Raw genomic sequence first — 27,615 nt, 5'->3', positions numbered from 1 at the left:
TTTATTTTAGATGTAGATTATATATTATGTATAACTTGAATTATACATCAACAACTTTGGGGGTACAAAGTTGGAAAAGAAATTATATCTGGGGGTACACGAACAAATAATGGTTGAATACCACTGATTTAAACAAACCTCTTCAAAATTTCATGAGACACAAAGTAATCTTAAAACCTTGCATATCGCGTAGAATAAAATCGGTATACAAAATCACAGATACAGACAAGCTTTAAAACACAACCATATCGTGCCAGACATGATTCAACTCCATGAGGTCATCAAGTGTGGTGGTCATGACCAAAACACATATCACAATTTTACTCTGCTACAGTTGGTTAGAAGGTAAACTTCCCACAAACTTAACCTAAACATACACATAACAGAAACACAATTCTGTTGAACACTGTCCATTGTTTGAGACATAACTGATACGCACAAAGTTTCTAGAGTCCACGCCACTCTCGATTTCCAGGTGACTGGTCATAATTAATGACAGATCCTTCGAATGCCTTTATTTATGAGTTCACTAACAATAACTAAGACTGAACCCATAACCTTTCTAAGCTTGAGTTATTTCTTACTCTTATTTTTACTATTTACTTACTGCTTTTATATTATCTTGCATCTATTTATTGTATTTAGAATGCTATTGTGTACCCAATGAAAGCTGTTGTCAAAATATATCTAAATAACCAAACTTAATTGACTAGGAATGCTACACTGCAAAATGTCAATTTGGCAACACCTCTCCACCTCAAAGAGCAAAAAGCAGTGTGGCCAACCTGTATCTCCTGTCAGGATATTCTGTATCATAGTACTCGTACCGCTGCCCCGCCCGCTGCACACGTGCGGCCGTCCTACCCTGGACCACGGTGGTTCCGACAGCAGCTGCCACTGGTGTGCTGGTACTGCAATTTGCGGTGCGACTGTACGACGCAGCTCTTGGACGCTGCTGTGTATCATACCTTGCAAACCGAGCACCTGGCACTACAACAGTTGTCTCAAACCTCCCTGCCTGAACCTCCCGGCTACCATAAACAAAATAAAAACAAAAGTTTATGTGTTTGTTCTATAAATATAATACTTATTCATCTTTCATATGCATCCTTCTTTATCAACATTTATCTTTGACGACGATTCATGTTGTATGTAATGAATGCCTACCTCTGCAATGCTAACTGTATTTACCCAAGTACTTATAAAGTTGGTCCATCAGGTTGAATGCAAAAACTCAAAGCATGGCAGCAAAATTCAGTTTTTATGATTATTACCTATTCCTCTAAAGCCCATTATTAGAATATTATCCTATTTACGCCATGTCTGCTGTGTCCTTCCGATGTCATCCTTTTTACATCTCAACAGTACTAGATGATGAAGAATATAAATTGTGAAGCATCTCATTACTAATCTTCATTCTTCTCTTACATTTCTCTTTGGTTCAAATGAAGAGTTGATATTCAATGTACTGGGTGCAGCAGAGAAAACACATTTTTTTTCGAATGGCTAGCAAGGAGGAGGATGGGGGATTTCCGCCCCTTGCTAGTAGACAGCTTAGATGATGCAGTTTCAGTAGCCATGGCACCGTGGACCCGCGAGCATCGGGTGTTTGTTGTTGAAAATTATATCAAAAGTGGTGAATCCGTAATTGCCGTTCATCTCCCATTTCGGTGATATCCCTTGGCCACCTCGCTCCCCTGACCTGTCCGTATGTGACTATTTTTTGTGGGGTTACCTCAAATCAAAGGTCTACAGAAACAAACCACGCAACATCCAGGAACTCAAAGATTCCATTCGCCAGGAAATCGCTACTGTGGAGGAAGAAATGTTGGGAAGATCAATGCAGAATTTCGAGGAGAGGCTGCAAGAGTGCGTACAGAAGGAAGGGCGTCACTTGACGGACGTTATTTTTCGGAAGTAATTCAAAAATGTTCAACAAAAACTGCATTGTAAAACCTTTCTTTTTGTGTAATTAAATTTTTTTTAACTCGAATAACTTGAGTTATTGTTATTTGGAAAACATGCGTTTCCTCCGCCGCACCCGGTATAAATGCTATATGTAGGTCTATGTAGAAAATGAATACCAGTTTACATTTTTATAATTGTACACACCAACTAAATATACCTGCACATATATATTTGTGTCTCTCAGATCCATTCAGACAACACAAAAGAAACATTCCGAAGTTGTTGACCTTTGACGGCAATTAATGGCATAACACAAATTACTTACTTGCTATCACAGCGCTCCCATGGCCGTTCACCACTGACAGCCTCACCCTGTTTCTCTAAGTGTTCATAAAATTCTTCCTGGCACTCCCGAGAAGCAAAGTCTACTTGCAGCTTGCGGCCACGTAGCAGCACGCCCCTCATTTCACGCACTGCATCTTGGGCATAAGGGACCTGCAGAGAAAAATAATATTTCTGTAATCACAAAAAGGAAAACATGAACATAGTTTCACTCCTAATATGCAGCAGGAAGCATACTGATATTCAAAATACATACAAGAAAATTCACTTAATACATATTGTGACGTGTTGCGGTGAGAGCAGCATAACAATGTCAATAAACAGTTTAGTTGTCTGTTTATTGACATTGTCGCGTCTGGCATTGTTGTGTCTATTTATAGACATTGTTGCTTTTGGAATTGTTGTATTAGTTTATAATTGTTGTGTCTGTTTAATGACACTGTTGAAGAGTGTTTGGAGAGAGAGAATGTTGAAGAGTGTTTGGAAAGGGAGAGTGTTGAGAGTAGAGTTGTTGGAAAGGGAGTGTGGAAAGAACAGAGCTGTGAATCGGGCGTAAGAGAAGTGTGCCGTGAGAGACGAGAGAATGGAGCCAACTAGAGGTCTGGTGTGGCGCTGAGAAAGGACGGGTCGGCTACGTGTGAGGCACCGGGTACGTGGACCGTGGCGGCCGAGGAGCCAGCGTGTGTCCAGTGGGGTGCTACGGGCCAATGTGTAAGTGAAGAGTGTGAAGGGCGCCGAACTCGAGGGACCAGATAGACTCGGAGGACAAGAGTGTGTGTGTGTGCAGAGAACAGGGACACGAAGTGTATTGTTGTTGTGGTATAGAGTTGACTGTATGTGCAAACCTCTGTAACTGATTTAATTTGACGTGAATGAATCAGGGTTGTCAATCCAGGTCGCAACGCTGACCCACGTTACAATATTTTAATAAAACATCGTCAAAGACAAGAGTCAGGATCCCCCCCCCCCCCCACCCACCCAGCTGCAAAGTGTAACTGGACTTCATGAAAGTGACCTAGCTGCAAATGGACACTTAATTCACTCCTCGTTATTCAATTCAGTCTCCTCTAGCAGAGGTTTTCAAACAGTAGTACAGTACAACAAATCCTCTCCAGTGGCACATATAAGATTTTTTGTCTGCATTAAATATGTCCAGATTCATACTTGTACTCACGAAGAAAAACTCAAACAAGATATGACAATAAACCTAGCAACTTTAACGAACTGGTAAAGGAATATCTACTTTTTGTAGTTATGTGATGAAATACATTCAATAAGCATATACAGATTTTACAAATTTTGATAATGGTCACTTGGCTACGAACAGTTTACCGAACTGCTGTCTGAGAGAGATGAACAGAAGAAAGTGTAGGAGATGAATTCAAATAAAAATAGAAACAAAATACATGATAAACCCTTGATAAATCTTAATACGTAATGTAACAAATAGATCAACTAATTTACAGAATATATATATATATATATATATATATATATACACACAAACATAAATCTATGAAAATGAAGAATGCGGTAAGATATTTTTGTTGTTACGGTGGTATAAAGAAGAGACAGAAAAAATGGCATTCATATTACATAGAATGTATGTCCTGATTTACTTACATTATCAGAATTAAAGGTTTTACCGATTATTACCTAACCTACACCTACCATCACACGCTTCATTTCTAGGATGTGAATCAGTAAAATTCACGATAAAGACCTAATTTTTCAAATGTTCTGTTAGTTAATGGTGCAGTTTACATGACAGAACATTCTAAATATGTATACCACAAAGCTCTTTGTGTCCATAAATTTCTACCTGCTCAAAATAGATGAGAGCGTGCCCCCGTTCACGATCGACAGTGACGTGAGTGACGCTGCCGAACTGGCTAAACTGCAGATTCAGGTACTTCTCTGACACTGTGTCTGTAAAGAACAAAACATAGGTAACTGAAACACACACATGCATTTAATAAAGCAATTCATAGAAGGTAAAGCTACCCCCGGTGCTTAACTAAGCACCCTGCAAACAATAAAGTAATCTCTACACCTCCAGAAAATTTAACATGGTACATTATATATTTCGTTTCTGCGCTGAGTTGCCATTCCAAAAATTGTTTCTATCTGTAAGTAAACAACTGAGTGCTTAAAGAACATTTGTATACACATTTCTTAAATAAAAAGCTTTTATTCTTCCACTAAAATGTTCTTTATTTAAAGTATTACTCCAGCGCACATTACAAGACAAAGTTGTCACTGTGTATAATACCACACCATGACAACAGATAGAGCATAATTTCGTAAAGCTAGTCATGACAGACCTCAGAAAGAAATGAAGACTTACAAGATCACAAAACATAATCCAATTCTCAATTCAGCTTTCTAACAGCTGTGTATATCATTTTTCATATCTTCTCGCAGGTTAGTATTCTGAGAAAGGTTCTGGGCGAAAATAAAAAAAAATAATTAAATCATAACTACCGTATAACAACTCAGACAAATTTATCTCTCACGAAGGGCGAGTAATTTGCCTCAAAGAATTATTCACTGATGTGGTTTACGGTGGCCAGGAAGCAAAAGACATGGAAACTTAAGTGCCAGTTCAGAAGACTACTACTACTGAAATAGCTATGCTCGATATGAGCATCTCAAAGAATGCCATGAATCAAAGACATATCATGGTCCGTAAGATTTGAGGTTTTCGCAGTGGTGAGTATGAAGATTTCTGTCTTCTGGGTTGTTGCGCTGTGTAGTCTGGTCGATGTTTACCAATGTTTCAGAGGTCATACTGCCTCCGTCATCAGGGCGATAAATCACCCATCGACCAGACTACACAGCGCAACATCCCAGAAGACAGAAATCTTCTTACCTATCATTCAGCCCACAATCAATCACAATATTAGACAAAGGTTTAAAAACTAGGGAACTTCCAATAAATAAAAAACAAAATAAAATTTGAAGCTTTCACGGCTGCGGGCTGCAGCGATCAAGTGCGTGAGTATGGAACTGCTTTCCAACATGTCAGAAGAGATAACCTCTACCTCTGTCATCAGCGAGTGACATCGCTGATGACAGAGGCAGAGAAATCTCTGAAACAACAGAAATTAATCCACACTCACGCATTAATCGTCTGATACGACTTCACTGTGATAAGTACTATTCTTAATACCTGCAATGCCATCCACCCAAACACAATTAGTAGCCATGGACTTCCCAAAGCCGAGTTTGATGCGATTGTTGCCAAGATGTTCCCCGTCCATCGTCCGCATAGCTTTCACTACACTCGCTATGTCTGAATACTGGCAGAAGGCATACGACGACACAACGCCCTGTTTCTTGATGTCAATCTCCTGTAAAATTACAATAACAACACAAGTGCCTAATAGGTCTCCTGGCTGTGAACTATGACTATACAGAGGCAATGCAAACTAAAACCGTAGCAACGTTAAAGAATTAATTCTAAACCTTCTCCATGTTACACCCAAGACAACTACCTTAAAAACACGTCTTCCTGGCCTGGATATGATTGAAGAAAATTGTCCTGTTGTCTATCAATTGTCAATTAAAAGTTTATGAAATCAAATAAAATGCTACCATAGAAATATTCAAATAGAAAGGGGTTTCGTTAAAACAACGTATAGCACTAAAGAATAAGAAAACAAGGCGATAAACTTAATGCGGAAGTAAATCAGACTTCAGAAACTGGACTGCTTACTTGACTCAATACCCGTTTTCACATTTTCAATTCCATAATCCTGACGAGAATACTGATTTATAGACCCTTGATACAAAATCGAATTAGTTTAAATTTAATTGTAAGTCTTGTTACGATCTTAAAGAAACTGTCATTGCTGGGTTGTACGTGTGGTCTATTTGGTTATGACACGAGCCTGGTATTAAAAAGATCTTGGGTTTGATCTAAACCACTATAACTAATCTCCAACTAGAAAATAACAACAAATCTGTCACCAAAGACAGGATTAAAACCAACTCCGAAAATGTTGCATAAATCAAACGTACTTCAGACAATGAACAATATAACATTCCTAATGAACCAACAAACGTCACAAACCTTTATAAAATCGTTATATTGGTAATAACATCTGTGCAATGAATTCTCATTTTCAATTCCAAAAATTCAAGTCACTTTAGATTCACTTAATTGAAACTGTGATGTAATTACAAACCCGTAGATTTACAGCAGCACGGTCGGCTCCTTTAAATAACGCACTATACTAAAAAAATTTACAAAAATGTGGCAAGAAGCATTCCTGACTTACAATGATCTTCCCAAATTGCTCAAAGTTTTTCCGTAGTTCTGAAGCCGTAACATCTTTTTCCAGGTTGCCAATGAACAGAGTCCGTGTTGCCTTTGGATGAAATTCGTCCAACTCCGCTTCGTAAGGCCTGACATCATCATGCGAACAAAACACACACACAGAGATGAGGTTTTGCTTTCAATATACATAAAAAAAGAACAATTACAAATTTCAAAGAAAGATTAATAAATCTCTAAATTTACTATAGAAGAAACTGAAAAGTAGATGTTCAAGAAATAACCCCTGAAACAATCGTACTTACACAGCGAAACCTCTATCCATCGTTCCCCAAACTATCGTTTTCCCGGACACATCGTCTGTTTTGTTCAGTCCCTGATACGTCCCATATAAAATAACGTTACATTTTCTCGCTTTTCTCATTTTGAACGTGGAAAGGGCTCCGTTTCGCCTAAAACGTAAAGTTATCCATTAAAGACTTTTTTGGTAAAAAGAAGTAACTTTGAAACATGTTGTATTTGTATTGTTTTGCGTATGCAAAGGAGAAGAATGAACTGTTTCAATTTTTTCTCATTTTTAATGCTTTCTCGCAACTGTCGTTTTCCCATATTTATCATTTTCATTTCTCTCCCCCGTCAAAAACGATGCATCGAAGTTTCACCATACGTACGTGTACACACACAGAGCAACCAGTCTACAGAAATAACACGCTCTGGACGACCTTAAAATGAGGAGAATATGGTTTTTGCAACACACTTAATACACTAACAGACTTAATACCAGGGAGGATGGATGATGACGGTGATAATATATTTTTCAACTTTCGAAAGACCTGCGAAAGTGAAAGGTGATATCAGTGTGTATTTAGTGTGCAAAAGAATATCACAAACATGTAAACTATATCAGGTACTTTGCTACCTGAACTCATTGTCCTCCACGTCATAGCCTTGGCAGGGTGCCACCTCAATCTTGCAACCGAAGAAGAGCTTGTTGTGGGACTCTTCCAATGCCTTCTCGACATCATCTGCCTTCTTGAAGCAAACCAACGCATAACGATCGCCTGCCTGCCCCACCACCTTAACACATGTTACCTTCCCATGCTTTTTGTATTCGTGGAACAACCCATCCTTCAGACTCGTGTCTGAAACAAGAAAAGCCTCGTGAGCAAACAGTTTTACAATACACAGGAGGAAATGATAGATGCATATTATTAATTTCAACTACCACCTGATTCTGACCACCGTTCTTTCTATTAGGGGTCTGCAGTGGCCGCGCGGTCCGAGGCGTGGGCCTTGTGCCGCTTGGTCACTGGGACCGTGGGTTCGAATCCCACTCAAGCCATGGATGTTTGTCTGCATTTTACTGTGTCGTGCTGTCCCGTGTAAAGGTAGAGGCCTTGCAACGGGCCGATCCCTCGTCCGAGGAGTCCTACCAAAATGTCTATAGGTCAAGCCAACGAAAAGCTGGGACCCGCAGTGCTCAGGCACTTGAAGAACAGGTCGTTCCCAGTATCCAGTACCCAGTTCTTTCTATTAGTCCATTCCTGGACATGGGTACCGGGTTCTGAATCGACTGCATCTATATATACACACTATGAACTGCATCATCCACTACAACAATCTGAGATGACGGAGACAGAAAGCGTTTACAAAACACTGCATACTCATTCAATACTGATACAGCCATCATCTATAAGGACTTGTTTGAAGACACGCTTCACAACATTACATATCGTGTAAACAAAGACTTAATATATAATTTAAAAGAAATATACATACACAATCACCAGTCCTGAAAGAGATATTATAAATTCCCGCAATGCAGGATACACAAAGCATATAATAAAATACTAAACTAATCTTAAAAGATTTGCTTCAGAATTCAGGATTAGGTCAATGTATTCCGGATTTATATTAAGACGTGCACAGCAAAGATAATATATCTTAAAAAATTTACTATCTCGCGATGGGCCGATCCCTCGTCCAAGGAGTCCTACCAAATGTCCATAGATCAAGCCAACGGAAAGTTGGGACCCGTAAAATGGTATGGGAAAATGTATAAACAATCTTAAACCAGAAATAGAAGAAGAAAAAATGTATTATTTGTCCAGTTACAACTGAACTAACTCAAGAAAATCAGTGATGACTACAAAAAATCTGTATGAAGCACATCACAACCCTGAATTGAAACATATTTATAAGCGGTTTATAGATTAATTTACACTGCACGTGTCCTGACTTTCTCACAGGTCACAAATCAATCTTTTCCATTTTTTAATAAACCATTAAAAGACACCTTTGTCTCTCCTTGCGGCATAATGAAATTTACTTGACTTGTTCACAATGAACACGCTGGCTTAATGTCCTTACCGCTGGAGCGAACGGGCAGGTTTCGGACACAGATTGCCAAAGGTCTTCGATCTTCACTCTGCACGGCTGGACTCACGTTATTGGCATGTGGCGCACTCACCGCTGACTGCAGAGCCACCCCACACACGCGTCCACTCCTAGCTGCCCCATGGTGGCTACTGCTGTGAAATACGAAAGTTCGATTTCTTATTTAACCCTCTAAAACTGAAGCAAACATCGACCAGACTACACAGCGCAACAACCCAGAAGACAGAAATCTTCAGAATGAGAATTGTGTTTTGAGTTTGCATGAAACTAAAAGGATTCTGAACACTAGCTTTAAATGCATATATGTATATCAGCATTTTGTTTGGACAAATACCTCAACCTCTTAACTGTCAATTTAAGCCCAAAAACCACTTTCCTTTTTAAACAAATCCACATTTATTTTCTAAAGTAACAAAAACATGCCAACACATACAACAAAAACATAAATCAGAGATGTTCTGAGAAGACACCATACTAACATAAATTAATGCATACACAAGTTTTAGATTTAGGTATAATTCATAACAAACCCATATGTTAACTTAAATCCGTGGCCTAACAGCCCTTTGAGAGCCAAAGCTGGCTGCTGGCCTCACGTTCACATGCCTAAGCAGAGGTGAACGATCATCCAACCAGATATAGGGCGACGTGTGGTCAGCACGACAAACCCCCAGCCATTGCTAGCTTTCCTGACCGGATTACGCTACATATCGTAGCTCCCCAATTTCCTCACGATGCTGGGTTGGCACCGGTCCCATACACTGGTCAAAAATCTCATAAGAAATTTCTTTCCCCGAGACTCGAACCAGCGCACACTCTGAAGCGTGATGCCTCAGACCCCGCGGCTACGGCGAGGGACTTTATCACCAATGCCATCATAAAACTTAAACCTGCTGGTGTTTAAATTAACACATGTGACAAATTTTTTTACAGCTGTACAAAGGACTTCATCTAGTAACCAAAATAATGAATACTGCGCCTTAAAGCATGTTCAACACCAATATCAAAGAATCGCCTGGCTACGTTCATCAAAGAGCTTATCTATCTCGTACGCCTTCACAACACTGGAATTTTTCTAAGCAGAATGTGGACAATACCTGTGCGGGGAGCAGGACTTGTCAGTTCCTTGTGACGATGTACCTGAGCTGCAACTGCTGGAACCTGACTGGCTAGAACTGGAGCTGGAATGCGAATGGCTACGAGATCTGGACCGAGAGCGGCTTGACCCTGAGTTGGACCCTGACTCGCTCCCCGACCTACTAAACATGACATCAAATGGCAAAGTCAGATACTGTCATGCATTTTCAACAACAACAACAACAACAACAACAAACAGTATCAAACTCATGCCGCTGTCGATTGGGCGACACAAGTATAGTTGCATGATCAAATGAAGATGGTAAAGATGAATTTGATTTTGTTTCTCAATGAACATGTCACCCAGGCATGGAAGCCGAAGATAACATGTCAGAAACCAGTAGAACAGCACGTGTTTACCCCTGACAGGATGAACTTGTTTTTGATGAGTAACATCTCAACCCATTAAACTAACGTCTTCTAAACTGCGTGCCACATTTGCTCACTGCAAAACTGCAAACATGGAATCCTGCCAAAATTTGAGAGGGGTTTATCTGGACCTTGGCTCCATTAGCAGGTTCACTCTGCTATTGTACTCAAAAAGAACAAAGTTCCATACCCAATGAGTCATATTATATAAATTAACCCAATTATTCTTATTTTATTATATACGTGCCATCTGGACCAAGCAATTTTTTTTAAATGTGACAATATGGTCCACGGTTGAATTTAAAGTGTGATTATCTCTTAATAAAAAAGTAATGTTGGCATTATTTTCACCTGTGAGACAGAATCAAAATATACTTTGAAAAGAAAAATTCTGTTAATGATCAGTACCTCCAAAAGTGACATCAGAGGTTTTCATGGCGACGGGCATCACTATATTAAAAAATTTGCTCTGCTGCTGATCTTAAAGCACAAATGAAACCGAATGAACCTCGACGGAGGAACATAACAGCGTATATTTTTTTCTGAATGGCTCGTTTTCCTTCGAGGGGTCAGTAATCAAACGAGTTAAAATGTCCGGTTCCCTGACTGCCAAGTAGCATGGAACATCTTAACATCGATTACAACAACTCGTGGACACCCATATATATATATTTTTTTTTATTTTTTTTTTTAACAGTCCCAAGAAGCAAACTCCAGTCTTGACAGTCCCCAAAGCCTGACTTCCGATAGTTGCAAAAGCCAAACTTCAAATTTAAGTCATAAGAGCCGGACTTCTTTATGATCATACAAACCAAACTTCAAACTTAACAGTAAAAAGCCAGACTTCTCCCATGACACGAAAAACTGTCTGCAACAGACAATTCTTCCTGGGAAGTCATATTCCGTTTCAGTCAGGTTGAATTTTGTTTACCGACAGAACGGAATTCTTACCTGGATTTCGGGCGCTTCTTGTGTATCGCGGGTTGCGTTTCACGCCGCTCCTCCGAATAGGGGTCAGGGGTGGGGGTAGTGGCGGTATAACGGCCGCTCGTTGTGCCGTCGTAGCTCCACGCGTTCCCCAGGGGCCGGTGATGTGCCGACTGGGTTCTGCGGCACCCAAAAACACACACATTTCATTGCAGCATGGCATCCAAAATCACAGACAGAAAGCAACACGAAACAAACAATCCACACATAACCTCAAAGTGTACAGTGTTACTCCAGAGATCCACATATAGAATTCCCCTTCCTTTCCTGCAGTCGAATTGGGTTTTGGCGCCGTGTTGACTGGTTGGTAGATGCCAACGTTTAGGAGAAACGCCACATTCTCAACGCCGTGAAAACCTCAAACCTCACGTTAACTGATTATTCGTAATGAAGGCACGGTAATTCCTACTTCGTTACAAGGCACTCAAACGCCATTATAAAACTGATCGTTCTATAATCATTAAAGTGTTGACATCTGTTCGTCAAAGAATTTGGGAATACAAATCATAAATCATATACAATCACATGTAAAAGTAATTAGTTTTAATGTATATTTTTGAGCAACCTGGGTTCAATTCCAGATAAGTACGATATGTCATCGAGTGAAAGGTGACGAAATAGTTTAGTGTTTGTTTGTTTCTTAAAACTTCCATAAATGTCTTTAAAGAAAGACAAGTCCTCCGTATAAACATTGCCAAGGTAATACTGTTACAAACTGCAGTTTAGTTTAAGTTAAATGTGTTTGAAGTGCTGACAGTCGCGAATAACCAATACAGCTGATTCGACTTCCAATAACTAAGAAATCAACGCAACTCCTAGTAACTTCTAAATCTGTTGGTTAATTTCCATGGGAACCTGGTAAAAGTCATAACATCGGGCACCCCAAATCGTATTATTTTAAAACTCCCTGTCATCAATAACGTCAACATGGAGGTTGTGCGAACTTTCGGAGCAGAAGAAACATCAACGCTATTCAATGTAAGTTAAGGGCAGTAAATTTTGTTACAACGAACCATCGGAATAAAGAAAATATTCAGATGGAAGTATTTAAAATATTACATTTCGAGTTGAGTGTAAAAAAAACATCAAAAGAATTCCATTAACATAATTTATTTTTTCTAATTCTACTGAGACCTCACTGGTTTTCGACACGTTTCCAAAAAACCATTTCGTATATTATCTCGCTTTACAATGCATTTCCTCATTTCCAAAATATTTTACATCTTTGAAATAACGTTAACACACATCAATCCATAAATGGCATAGGAACAAAGAGAGAATAAATATACAACATCCATTCACAAAACCGTTACAAATTAAAAGCGGTGGGGGGAACTGTCGCTCGTAACTGACAAAATATCCGTTACAGCCTGTACCAAACACCGGACACGGCTACTGAAAACCGCACTTCCGGTCAAAGCGAAACCGGTCGACAGCCAATCTCATGCGTTTTCATTTTTGGACGGACAGACACACACACACATTAGCTTTCTGTGTAATTGGTGAACTGCGTTTGGGCGTAATGAAAGAAAACACTTTCGCCGTGCTGTACCAGGGAAACAAGGCCGCGGCTAGCAAGGGAAGGGGTGCGTTCCCCACGACCAAGCTAGAATACTACGCTCAGAAATCAATAGCAGTGACACAACGTTGCCATGTTTACCACCACCAAAACGGGATTCCAGGATCTAATATTAATCGACTAAGCAGTCAGAACACCTCACGGGCCACGTGACTTCGAACTCTCCCCTGCGAATACGACTCATAAACAAATATTGCCGTGTTCTCCATTTCCTCAATAAATTAATTACTTCAGAAAAGTTATTTAATACTATTCTTCTAAACACCACACATACTATCAAAACACTTTAACGTCTAAATACAGATTCCTACGTAGATATGCCTTGTGTCGTTTTACACCTGACATCTTTCAGAACAGTAACTGTAGCCTGAAACTCTTGAAACTCATTTATTACTCGTTCCTAAGTTGATAACAGTGTTTTTAATCTTTATGTACATTCCAATCCATATCGCGATACAATAACAAACGAAAATAAACTATTTTAAACATGATGGGAAGTGTCAATTTAAACTCAAAATGTAAATTGTATGCAGTTTACAATGAACTGGTTGTACGCCATTTTATTGAGGCCCTGCGTCATTCAGAAACGTACTTCAATCACAAATTAAACGAGAAGCACGACGAAGAAACATGAATAACATTAACAACACATATTACATATGCACACGACTGACACACAGAATGTCGCGAAACGGAAAATGCACTTGGACCCAAAGACGCAGTCGTCGGCTTCAAAACACTTGCACCTCTAGTACCAGACTGTACTTTTAACCCCGTCTCTGGAGACGAAGGACCAAAACCCAGAACATTTTCGTGGCAAAGTACAGACTGAATAACAAACACAACTTTGCATTCTCTCTCGCATACGTTCCACAGCATTACCTATGGGCAGATGTACACTAAGAAGGATCTGAGGTTTCCACGGCGGTGAGCCCAAGGACAGCCATCTTAAAATGTATAAACAGAGATGACCAAGTCGTGGAGTTTATTTCACCGCGTTTTGTCAACACCAACGACGATACGAAGTCCGACTGTTAATAATGAACAGCAAAGAAAGTGGAACGGAACTTCTGTGGTTCGAGGCGGAGTCCCAGCATTTAGACTATTCTGTAAAATCGTTATCGTTTTCAGGATTAACGTGCACTTTGGTACCTATGAATATTTTCGTCTCTGTTTACATGCGTCATGACGGTTCATGGCTTGAGAAATATCGACCCATTCAATAAAAGGACAACCGCGGAAGGCACACGATGTAAACCAACGTCGAACAAGTGAATACATTCCGGTAGTACTCGATAAGAATGCCACAAGAAATCCAACCCTTAAAACGCTACACCTGGAATTTTGTCGGCCTCCCCATGCAGCAGGTGGAAGCATTTAAAGGAGAAATCCCATCGCATTCCGCGAAACTCGACCAATTTCCCACGCAAAACGCATTTCGTTTAACTTACGTGTCGGCATACCAAGATAACGATTTTTAATAACCTGAAAATTTAATCTCCTACTGCTCTACCATCAGGACGACGAACTTGTCGCCATGATGGCGGCAGAATGTTCCTCTGGAACGTCGGTCAATATCTACCAGACTACACGGTGCAACATCCCAGAAGGCAGCGAGAACCTGAAAAGTATAATTCTTAAACAGGAAGTTTGTTAAGATATTTTGAAACGTGACTGAAGACGAAATGTCGCAAATTATATTCGGCTGTTGCACCTTTTCCTGTCCCCCAAAACGTGAACCGTGTTCAACCATCCACGACAGCTGGCTGCAAAACCCGCGATCCAAAGGAAAGCAACTTCTTCAAGAAGCGTCTCTGTCGTCTATCGACTAAAGCCACTGTACTCACCTCTCTATGAGCGGCGTGTAGGGTCCGTTCCTGTACACACGGTCCCTCGTGCGGCCTCTCAGAGGATCTGTTACGTGATAAGCCGACGCCGGGCGCCGAAGGTACGCGTCTCCCTCACGACGCTCGTAGAAGTGACTAGACCGCTCAAACGTGGCATGATCTTCAGAAGGCCTTGAAACCACAGAAAGGAGAAAAAACTGTACAAATCAGACACAGAACAAATATTGACACTACGATTCCAATTAATGTTTTACAGATTTCTTCCTGGGTATGTCATGAAAGAAACTTCCAGACCCTTCAATGAGGACACGCAATGTTTCAGTGCAACCAACTGTCCAACAACGGGCTACTGTGGAAGACAAGATAACATTGAGAAGTGTGGTACAAGACTAACAGCACGGAAGGAAACGTTCCTACTTATCTTCCGGAATTTACCGCATGGAAAGTCCACTGAAAATTTTGTACAAACATCCAATTCTGAGGGTCATAAAAAGCGATAAAAACTACCAGAAAAACAAATTATCATTATCAGTAATTAAATGGCTTCATGCAGAATGATAGCGTTTTCGACCGCTATTTATCCTACGAGTGATATTTTTCAGTAAATGCAAATAATAATTCTTCTTGTGTGTTTGTGCCTGACATTTAAAGGCGAATACCCACAAAGAACTGCGATACTGTTCTATCTCTTCGTTCTAATCAAAATATATTTCTGTAGTTAGTTCCAAATGCGATGAATCAATGTGGACACATTTCGGTTCATAAACCCAACATTAATCAAGAATCACGATAACGCAACTCAAATGTCAATAAACTAAGTTCTCTATCAATAATTATTACTCTGCCTTGCATATACTCCCCCCCCCCCCCCCCAAGTACTTCTTCACAGCATGTCGCACGAACAGCAGGCTCTGGACCACCTGCCACACAGTCTAAACCTCGCACCAATCGATTTCCATTCATTCCAACTCCTGACGGAACTCCCAGCTGGCAAAGAATTTTCAGCCGATGGCGACGTTAATTTCGTTGTTGTTTCGTGGCGAAAGGCGCCAGACATTCTTTCAATTACGTTTTGACATACTATACTATATAGCCACGGTGGCCTAGCGGTTAGAACGCTGGCCTTGTAATCCTGGGGTCTCGGGTTCGTTTCCCGGCGGTGTCCGAATTTATAACTTGTGTTGGGCAAGGCCGTGGTCACGGAGTTTTCCTCCGGGGGCTTCCCCGGTTTCTCCGTGGCATCCCAATTACTCCATTCACACACAGAAGAAGGCAATGGCAAACCACTTCTGGATCATCTGCCAAGAACGTATATGAACAGGTCCCAGTCCGAGAAAAGGATGGAAGGATCCTGTTCATATGGACCTGTCGTCAGACAGAACACTAAATAAATAAATACTATACTATGGGGAAAAGTAATGAGTTCAAAACTCCTCTTCGTCTTTTCAAGCATATTTTTTTAACACCCTCGTATACAGAGTATCTAGTGACCGGATTCCAATGCTTCAGGGTGTAATTCCTGAGGTAATTCCCAGTCAGAAGTACCACATGAACACATGACCGATTCTCAACGGTTACGGGACTACGCACATTTGAAATTCATGATAACATAAACCTAACGTAGAACACCGGGGTCGTTAATGCAACTAGCAGCATCGAAAATTCAATGGTTTAGTTCCTCTCTTGTTTACTCTGTATCCATGCTCCATGTTTTACGTGTAACCCTAGGGGAATGAGGTCCGGTGATCACAGTGACCAATTCTGCTACCACCACGACCAACCCACCAGTCAGAGAGATAACCCGTCACGTGTCGACTGAAATATGGAGTGTCCCCTTCAAATCGTCTTTAATTATAGCCCATAACTGATCAAAAAAGGACATGTCCATGACATTTTCGACTGGGTGTTCGATCCTGAAGTGTTCACATTCGGTCACCAGACGTCCTGCATGCATATTCGATTGAAGTATGGGCCAAGCTATTATTCTTCTTCACCTACCAAGGTCTGTGGAGATTCACGTGCGCACATCCACGATATGAGCGGAATCCGAACCCGCGATCTGCGTTCATGTGGTCGAAGACCAAAATCTCAATTCAGGTCAACACAACGTAAAGACACTGTCATTTGTGCCGTCAGCCAAATGCAGTCCGATTTGTTGTCAGTGGCAAGCGAAGGTCTACGGATGTGTGGACGGCCGTCATTTGTCCGGGGCAGCAAACTTTGATACCCCACCGGAGTCCGTCTTTTGATAGCAGGTGTAAAGCGATGGAGAATGTTATAAGCCACTGAAGGGCTCAGCCAAACGCTGTCAATTACAGGTTAACGTATCAGATTCTGTTTTGCCTGTCATTTCATTGTTACACTCTTTCTGTCTTGAAGTTTTTCGTGTTTATTTATATTTGTTAGGTAATGAGAATTCTTTCAGAATAGTCGTAATATTATATTTGTGCCAATATTTTCATTTATTGCTCATTCTTAAAACATTAATTTGTTACGAAAGCTTTACATATAAAACACGATGACGTAGAAAGACTGATATGAACAGTTTACAAATGTGTGTTACAAAAGGGCACACACAAAAAGTCCGTGATTCGGTACAGCGCGAGTACTGAATTATAGTAATTTTATGGAGGAGCCAAAGGAAGAATGTTATGAAACATTCCCCAACGCACTGCCCGAGGCGGTTAAAATCATATATTTAGTCTTGCAATAGTAGAGTCTGTCAATATTAATCTGTAACAAAATAAAATATGAAGAATTTTGTTAACTTTTTTGTTTCTGAAACAAGATCAATACCAACCACCTGGGACAAAGGAAGTGAACTTGGCAGAAATGAAAGGGAAAACACGGAACAAGATAGCTCTTCTGTATAAATCAGTCATAAACAAAGGGAAGTGAACCAAAGCCTCAACTCAGTTCACACAAACGTAATTTTATACCTTCCAAAAACACAGGTGATTTAACGTACAGCCAGTCACCTCCAAGTGTCAGGACGCATGACTCACAGTTCGCCTCTGAAAAACAGCCAGTACACACGCAATTCTGTATTTACCGAAACACGCCACGTTTCGGCCCGTACCCTACCTGTCAATGTAGCATTTTAAAAGAATAGAATTAGACCGTATTCCGCTATCATTAAAACTTTTTTATAAACTTCAGTGGAAACAAGTAGAAATAAAGTTGTCCTTGCATAAACATCACGCCATGAAGACCTACGGCGCATTCTTCAACTTGGAGCTCGAAAAACGTTCAAAGGTCAGCTTCACGCTCCAGTCGTTTTACCCGTAAGGAAAGAGCCACTGAATAAGAAGCTGGGTAAGGGCCAGAGCCGATTAAAAGGCCTTACGATGTGGGACCCCGAGAAATCCGGCCTGTGGCCATCCAGTCACTTGCTGGCTAAGCTGTTATCGCGAGTCCAAACCTTCTTTTACAGGACAAGCTAAAACGAGTTTGAAATTAGTACGACATGCACAGTTCTTAACGTCTTTTAATAGACGTTCGCCGCATTTTTTACAACTCTGAAAGTTGTTTATATAATTAAAACACAATTAACAATCTCTCCCGTGAGTTGTCTTATCTTAGTAGCGCTAGGACACCTACGAGCAGCGGAGCTCGGCTAGGCACGTAGCACGAAATCTGCCGATCGCTTCCCCCTTGTAACTTGATAGTATTTTCGACGACGAACACTGTTTCTGTGTAACCAACAAGTATTCAAAATATCATAAAATCGCACAAAAATTTAAATTTTCTCTAGAGGTAAATACTTTAATTGCAGTGTGCATGGAATATGAATTTGCTGAAATGGGCTGTCGGCATTTCACACCCCAATTTCAAATCACTTTTATTCCTTCTCCTCTTTGCAGTGGTACCGCGAGGTGTCGAAACAGCCTTGAATTCTCAAAATCACTAAGAAACTGAGTCAATAATTCCAACGCGTTCTCTCTCACATTCTGAAGCCAAAATCTCGTCTTTCTCTCACACCTCCAAGACTTTTGTTCCGCAGGTGCTACGTGTGGCTACAAAGACCAGTCACTGTAAGACTACGCTCTAACCATGTGGTTAGCGCGAGAATAATCGGAACAAATAAGCGATATTTTCACTTTACAGTGTACAAAATTGCTGGATCGCGCAGTTGAGTTATCTGCCGCACGTGAAGTTGACTACACGATAAAATCAAAGTCCAAAACAACAGATCGATAATTATTTTTGCAAGAATTATGAAACTGAAGACGTATTTACGTTTATTTGTTTAAAGTGGGGAGGGGGTGACGACCAAAATGTTAAGGTCGGAGTGTTGAGCAAGAGAAAAGACATCGTCTCTCGGTAGGTTAGATCATTCCTGCGTACGAAACGCGACTGGAAACGGTAAACCGTGCCTTATAAATTTTAAACTGAATACGCTTACGTTAACGGGATTTTTGTCTTGTCTGAAGGCCTTGGCGTATTACGACTACGGGATGTTATGTTCTACTAATGGTGGGAAGAAAATATCTTTGGGTGGATGGATGTCTGGGGATTGAACCCAGACGAGTTTCGATCGCTTTGACTTTTGGTTTCCATGACTGGGGCGGATACCCTGGCATTTGCCTTATAACTGAGGAAAATCACATTCAGAATAGCCAAATGTTTAGAACACTATTCTTTGCGCCGCCGACTTGGCCGTCTTTAAGGGACACCCCAAACAAAGAAGTGCTGGAATGTTGCTGGTATATAGAGAATAAAATATGAAGATGGGGTCAGTGGGGTGGACGACTAAAAATAGCTTTGAGTTGAACATGCAGGTGTGTTTGGCCCTTTTAGAGGACAGCAGAGAGAAAGGCTCCATTATCACCCTCCTCATCCCTTCGTAGTCTACGGTAAATTCCGATAGTATGATCCTCATAATCCCACAAAAAACATTTTCTCTTTATGATCCTTTTCTCTTCAGCCCTGAAAGTGATTCTGTCCCTCCGAAACATTGACAGGCAGCAAAGAGTCAACTTAGTCTTGCGAGAGTGTTACGAGGCGCGTCCACAAAGTAAGTTTCCCACTCGTCCCACAGCTAGCAAACCTTATTTTGCGCGAAGCGACTGTGCGTACGTGATAGAGCAATGACGTAGCATGGCGCATGCACTAACGGTACTTCCCGCGTTCTCACAGTAGCATCGTTGCAGCTGTTGAAGATGGAGGTTCTTATTCCAGCTCCCGCCGACTGTGAAGTGCGGTCAGTGATAACGCTAGGCCGCACACGGCTCGGCGGACAGCAAGTCTCCTGCAGGAGTTCAGCTGGGAGGTGTTTAATCATTCACCCTACAGCCCGGACCTCGCTCCCAGTGATTTCCATCTTTTCCTACACCTCAAGAAATTCCTGTCCGGTCAGCGTCAACGTTTTGAGAATGACAGAGAGGCGGAGATGGTTGTCACACAGTGGTTCCAATCCCAGGCGGCAGACTTCTACGACACAGGTATTCAAAAGTTGGTCCCACGGTATGACAAATGTCTCAATTCCGGTGGCGAATATGTTGAAAAATAGCTGGACACTTGCTGTATCTGTTGCAATAAATATTTCCATGAAATTGTGTTTTGTTTCTGTAAACGGCCCCAGGAAAACTTACTTTGTGGACGAGCCTCGTATAAAATGAAAATATTCCTAACTCTTCAAGAGTCGCACGTATTTAAAACGCATACTCGCAGTGCCAGAAGAGAATTTCAAAACAGGTAGACACTCCTGATTAACCGAGCTGCCCGTCCACCCGGAAAAGACCTGCGCAAAAACGTGTAGGGGTGGGGGGAAGTCAGCAAAATGTTTACGGCCAGTGTGCAATTTGTAATGGAAAAAGTTCCGTGGCCAAGACGACACCACATAACAACAATCCCCACGCCCAACAGCTGATTATTCAAGGCACATTTGTTAAACGCTCTGAAACTGATTGATGAACTTCGTGATTCAGAGAATATGAAATGACGTCACATCAAACGAGAGGATATAAAAATTATTTTAACAAGTCCTGGAAAAAATCCCGATACCTACGTCGTCGTCCGTATCTTTTAACACGAGGGCGGGCAAGTTTGAAACATGTTCAAGCATTATCATCCGGAGGACAGGCAATGGTGAGTTCGGATAATCGGGACTCTCTACTGTATCAAGGTGAAAAATCTCTCTGCCCCCCCCCCCCCCAATTTAAAGAGCGCAGTACGTTCCAACATGAAGCTGTCAACAACAGTCTTAAATGCAGTGCTAACGCTCTGATCAGAATGTTTATAAACTGTCACGTGACACAAAACTCCTCACGACCCATGATCCACTTACCAGTTGCTACTTGGCGGAATAACGTGGCAACGCCATATGAACGTAAATGGACGTGTGCTATTGGTAACTGACCACAAAACATGGCAACACCGCACTATAAACTGGTTATCCGCCACTCTTTGTATGATAAATCAGCCACATCACGATCGCGATCATTACAAGCTCGAGAGTGGGGGAAAACTTGATTTCCAGTATGCAACATATCCGAACTAGATTTCTTTGAACCTTCGAAATCAAAATGCAAGTAACTTGCTGCTGCAACTTCTTTCCTCTCAAACATATTCGGTAGTGCCAACGCTTCAGAGCTCCTTGCTGCCTCAATCATCGGGGCGATGTTCAGTAATGTTCATCAAAGTAACACTTTACCCAGCATAGAATATCCGCAAACAACTTCAAACCCCACGACAACATGAAGTAACTCTACCAGACAGTAAATTTGCTCGATTTATTTTAGGTACTTTTGTTACTGGATGCAGTCGACTTCGAAGTGTATGTTGGCAATCCTGGCTGTGCGACGTAATTCCGTGTATTTTCTACGTCCTGTTGAAAGGCTTTAGGAGCATTTGAATGTTAACGGATTTCTGTACATCGTGCTCAACATGTTTTATACATTCGCTTGTCATAAAGGAAGTAACTGCTATTTTTGTACTGGTTGTTGTTATTGAAAAATACGTATGACGTATGGAAGGAGAAGCGCCTCGAAAATGGGCACTTCTAAGGAAACAAAAACTGCACACAAGTATTGAGATTCATTTCCCTACATCGACGATGCTATAAATTTCACCAATTTCGAACTTCACAATCGGGGCTGAAAATGGAGACAGTGCATTCCTCGTAAACGTTTGTGCACACACGCCTTCACAACCCAGAAGACAACTATCGACGGAAGAAACAACTGTTTTGGTATTTACCTCAGGCAGCTACCCAAGACATGTCTACACCACACGGTCCCACCGTAATAATTAATGGCAACTCAACGAAATGGCGTTGCAAAATAAAAACGAGGTAACATCGACAATCGGCAAGAAACAGAATACAACGACTAGACATTTACGTAGAAACCAAGGACATCAAATTCGACGGCAGGTGGCTTCGGCGGGGACATCTATGTAAAAGAACGTTACCGGAAACCTGCAATTTTTGAGCCATGACCACGGTTATCTAATTTCATTCCTATGGGTATCGCATCTTTTATATATGCGTTTCCAGAAGTTTTCTTGCCAGAATATGTAATCTTGTAACGGTAAAGGACTCTCAAAAACGTATCAGAAAACGTATGTTTGGAGTTTCACAATTGTGCAGTTGGATTTATCAGTATCCACCGAGACTAAACCAGTCACGCTAGCTGACTAGGCTGTTTTCAAGCAATTCAGTGCACGAATGTTACCATCTGAGGTATTCCCCTGTTCCTACTAATTCAAATACAGCGCCATTCAACCTAAGATCACGAAATTATTTGATAAAACTAGGTTGCAAATTTTTACTCTTTAAGAGTACAGCGACAATCTAAAAGTGTTCTTCACGTCACATCATGTAGGTCCCTGTTGTCCTAACGTGACTCGAGGTCACTAAAGCGCCCTGGGTCATTCTTCCGCTTATGATCCCCCATGCCATTGTTGCGCAACGTCGCCCAGCAACGGCCTTAGGTCGTTCTTGCATTTTGATCCGATGTCCCATTGAGGCGTACAACGCGCCTGGCAGGAAGGCAGACAGAAATACCTAGACGGGCTACAAAGGTGGTCTTCGATCACGCAAAGGCGTGAAAAACGAGACATTGTTACATTTCTAACTTTTTTGGCACCAATAACTACTAACAATATACGACATAAAATGTTCGATTATCTTTTGCGATATGATAACAATGATTGATCTCACAGAATGAGCATAAGATGTTCAAAAAAGAGGAGCCTCCATGCCCCGTATCTGTTACTTAAAATGATGTTCCGGTCACGTACCGCGGAAACACATGTGAGAATTAAAACGCATGTAAGGATACGTCACTGAAACAGGACAACTGAAAAACAAAGGATAATTTCTAAGTTATCTTAAATGAAAAGGTTTACGACGAAATGGTTATTCCTCGTCATCTGTAATTCTAGGGAATTATATGGTTGGTCATAAATTTATTTTGTTCGAGCTATCGTGTAATCGAGTCTGCGTGAGATTGGGCACCATTCAACTAATTTCTTCATTCGTGTAAAGATTCATTACTGTCGCTCCAAATTTTATGAATCTTGCTACATTCGAAAAAAAATGTCGACCTGACGACGGAATGTACAAATCTTCCGAATACTTAGGTAAGCTTCATATCACAACTAAACCGATGACGTAGTATCAAAATTATATAAAAAAACAAATGCGGTACACCCCTGACAGCAGCAAAGCTGAACCTCCGGGCCATCACAAAGGAGGTCGTCCACCACTCCTTTCCCACAAAGCTTGGCAACGCTGTAGACGCCCATTATTTAGGAGGGGTGTACAAGTCCAACATCGACACAAGCGTTATAAAAATGAATACAAAAGGGTAAATGTAAATTTTCGAATCGCGTGGTTGTTGCTCACTTTTCGCTAATAACTATACGTCATTTAGACAGGGATAACACATCCTTTGCCTTTCTGCTGACGTCACAACATACCACGCTAAACAAGAGAAGAAAGCCTGGGATCAAGCACCGGGCAATGTGCAGAACAACGTTGCCTAATTGTAATGACTCTCATGAAATAACACCCAACACGTCGAACATCAATGTTGTTTCAAAAGCAAAGGCTAGCTCCCCAAAAAACATGCAGCCCTGGAATCAAATTATTATACACTGCACACTGATAATTTTGTAGACAATTGTAACAATATTTACTCCAAGAAATTATTCCATTAGCCGTCCCATATTTATGTACGCTTCGAGATCTGCACCAACAAAACATCTGAAAAGCAACGCAGGCTCTCTCCTAATTTCAAATTCGACCCGGATAAACACGAAGTAGATATGCGATCATTGGTGAAAACACTGCAACAATTTACATAAATAAAAAACTGGGTTACACTACATATGTTAAATTGCCTTGTGTATCTTCAGAATAAGAATTCTGCAGACAGCGTACAATATAAAACAAATGAACGAACGTTTGGTTGACCTATTATCTATAAATACGAGGGATTTGAAGTTTAAGCTCTTTTGATAAGGTAGTTACAAAATACGTTAATCACGCTTCGAGCATGACACTCGAGCGGTTCTTCCGAAGTTCAAATTAGGTATTTTCGTTTCCCTAGCTTCTTTGTCTAACCTCAACGAATGCTGACGCGTTAAACACTACCACGGCTATAACTCAGTAAAGGAGACCACCCGCCATTTCGTGCAGCTTTCCGTACCACGTGGTAAAACCAAAAGAACACGAAGCTACTAGCCCAAATCAAAATCAGTAATCTCAATACGCCACGTCGAAGCTGATCTTACAACTTTCAAAAACACTACCTACATTTAACCCGAACCCATCACTACTTCAAAAACACAAACATAAAAAAGCATGAACGCATGCATAGGGTTTTACATGTGCGTTTATTTACACAATTTACCTAGATACATTGCTGCATGAGATCGGTAATCATCTTTCATTCCTTCGGAATACGAAACTAGACAAGCAAATCACCAGCAGGCTCTCGATTATTCTTTCATGAAACCTTGCACAATTTCCTGAAAGTGCTACTCAGGGCATCAATTATACAGCGCTGCAGGCCTGATACCTCCATAAAATACACAGAGAGGAAACATTGGAAACAACTCAATACCCTTCACCGGTCATCACCACTCGTAGACTGGCTCTGACCTTCAGGCGTCCCCCCGCTCGCTGGCAAATACGGTGGGACGACTCCATTAGCAGTAGGGGAGACCGGTACATTGTGCGGGCTATAGCAGCAGCACTGCCAACTTCGTCTCTATACCACTAATATATAGCGCATTCAGCAGCGGATACACACGTGCAAGAAACTAGACATTCATCGACGCAATAACACAAAATGTCGATACTTATCGGCTTTCCTTGCAAACTATTATTGTTTACTAAGTTTCAAATAAATAATCACTCAAAATGTTTGAGTCTACATGTCTTCCGAGTGAAACCTCGCAGATGCGATCAAGCACAAAGTGATTAAAACATTTCAAACAATTAAGCATCAATTACTGAAAACACCTACACCACAAAACGTTAATACATATTCGTTTAAACTGGCAACTATGCATTGTGACGTAAGTAGAGAACCACATGCGTTACACCATCTGGCAAGCAGGGTTCAAGAAAACAACCGAAGACTTTTTCGTTTGGAATGACGGAGTGGGGTGACGGAGGAGAACAGTCTTAGGAACTTGTTACAGTCTCCACTCCCTCTTCGCCTTGACTGAACTTCTGACTACTCTCATTTGAAATTTTCAGTATCAAAACCAGCCCACATCGAACTCATTTAGGAAGCTGGTGCACTTCAATTACCCAGAATAATATTTACCGGAATTTAATTAATTATAATGAGGTTATCTGACTATCTTATTACTATTATTATTTGTATATTCGTTGCCAATTAAACCTCTTCCAAACACAAAATACTTTCTCTCTTCCTGTAACATAATAATTCATAAACATATTGATCTGATTTTTCATGGTTTCTTTCCAGGGGTACATACGTGCCCAATCACGTCCCACTCGCAGCATGCCACATACATAGAGCTATTACTTGGTTACGTATGCGCGACAAGATGGCCGGCGGACCAACAAAATCACGTGACAATATCGATTACTGTCGACTCGATACGTGCTTGTTTGTGCGTTTCGCTTCGCATTTTTTGACAAGTCATCAGAGCGAAGTCCGTGCCCTCGTTCGAACCCCGCCAGGTCAAATATCAGGCGCGGGGGGGAGCCCTGACAATTTATCTCACACAACTCCTATTTCCATTATGATGTTTAGTCGAGTAATTTCGTCCCCGCTGCAAACAATATCACCCTTTTTAGACTACCTCACGCATACATGAAGGAAGATTTAATTAATTTTCTATTCGCAAGTATTCCCAGCTTTGTGTATCTAAAATGTTATTTACCGTGGGCATTTGAAAAATGCAAAATCGATTTTGTACGGTCTGTACAAGGTACATACAAGAAGGTAATAACTATCACAAACTCCCATTTCTGAAAATATGTTATGCTTCAGGATTTATTTTGTACGCAGAAACGGAAACAATTCTGTACGAGTAAAACTGCTGATGCCAAACTGTGCTCTGATAAGTACCAGCTACTTCCTGGCACTGTAAAGAACGCACAAATTTACAAGCAAATATTGCGTAAGGCATATTCACACCAATGTTACTGTTTGTTTCAGGTAACTGAAAGTCACGTGAGACGAATGGCGCACTGTCTAACACGTGTTAAAAACAAGTTCTATCTACCTAAATCGTGTGTCTGCATGCTTCTGAAATATATACAAAGTAATTCTTATTTTCTTTGGGCCCTTTCTACGCGCCTTCGCAAACAATGTTACATTTAATGTTAACAACTGATCAAAATTAAACTTCTTTTGGCCTCATTCCATTTACACGAAATGCTAACAGCAAATTAGAGCAACATCAAACTAGTTGTAACAATACACAAAAGACTATCCCATCCTTCGCACGTTTTACTATTTCCAAACCTATTATCTTCACACAGAGCAACCCCTTGCCAATCGCAAGGGTGAGTCCGTGGCACGACCTGAAGGATTTTGGGGATGAATCAAACCTGAATAAAACTTTTTTTATGAATTCTCGGCTCAAAGGGCTTCATGTATCCAATATACTATCGTATCCTGATAAAAGACACAATACAACCAATTTCCAAAATTCTTTTAATCGTCTTTTCTGATATTATAGGGTCATTAAATCAGTATCTCATTTTATTACATGATGCTACTTATTTATGAATTTTCATTTGATATGATTTGTTTTGTCTCAAGCTACACACGCCAGCAGTCTACAGAGTAGATAGGATTTTATCAAACTTTAATCAATTCTTTATCGGAAGTCGAACAAGAAATGGCATATAACAAGATAAACATTTCGTGTCAAGGTCAATGACTTCTGTTTGAAACTTCATTCAAACTTATGCATATTTAATTACACACATTTCAAGCTCATGTTCTGTACGTAAGCTGAGGGTTCACTACACCAAAGTTAGTTGTGCCTATATTTTATGCAACCAAACTTTCGTAATGTACCTAGTACCTTATTTGGAAACATTTGGGTTACACGTAAATAAAGAATCGAGCCTAACCAAAATTAAATACGCCCGACAATTTTCTACGCAGATATCAAACAATACGTTTAATTATAAAAGCAATTTTGATAGTATGCTGGGAACAGAATGTCTTTAATAGCGAGACAAAAATCAGTGCGTGAAGTTGGAAGAATTCACATACGTAAACACACTTGCGTTCGTAAATAAAATAGCATTATAAACCATCAGCCAA

At 40.7% G+C, this 27,615-nt stretch overlaps 1 protein-coding gene across 12 annotated transcripts in view; it reads right to left on the bottom strand.

The window, feature by feature from the left end:
• Positions 1–27,615, bottom strand: part of spen (spen family transcriptional repressor split ends) — a 125,707-nt gene that overhangs the window by 25,358 nt on the left and 72,734 nt on the right. For 4 of the 12 annotated variants that reach the window (XM_087358477.1, XM_087358478.1, XM_087358482.1 and 1 more), the window contains exons 3-13: positions 14,846–15,016; positions 11,384–11,539; positions 10,024–10,185; positions 8,900–9,060; positions 7,449–7,671; positions 6,835–6,981; positions 6,534–6,660; positions 5,423–5,603; positions 4,073–4,179; positions 2,234–2,403; positions 786–1,031 (exon numbers count right to left, since the gene is read on the bottom strand). In XM_087358477.1, the coding sequence (XP_087214603.1) occupies positions 786–1,031; positions 2,234–2,403; positions 4,073–4,179; positions 5,423–5,603; positions 6,534–6,660; positions 6,835–6,981; positions 7,449–7,671; positions 8,900–9,060; positions 10,024–10,185; positions 11,384–11,539; positions 14,846–15,016 (1,851 nt within the window). Of the gene's footprint in view, positions 1–785; positions 1,032–2,233; positions 2,404–2,506; positions 2,526–4,072; positions 4,180–5,422; positions 5,604–6,533; positions 6,661–6,834; positions 6,982–7,448; positions 7,672–8,899; positions 9,061–10,023; positions 10,186–11,383; positions 11,540–14,845; positions 15,017–27,615 lie in introns of those variants that run through there. The other 8 variants (XM_087358483.1, XM_087358487.1, XM_087358484.1 and 5 more) reach the window with 6 other exon arrangements.

The sequence above is a fragment of the Zootermopsis nevadensis genome, unplaced genomic scaffold (assembly GCF_977971745.1).
Source record: "Zootermopsis nevadensis isolate Lab colony 2312 unplaced genomic scaffold, Znev_1.0 Znev_ptg000030l, whole genome shotgun sequence".
Lineage (NCBI taxonomy): Eukaryota > Metazoa > Arthropoda > Insecta > Blattodea > Termopsidae > Zootermopsis > Zootermopsis nevadensis.
This window is presented reverse-complemented; position numbering and strand designations above follow the sequence as displayed.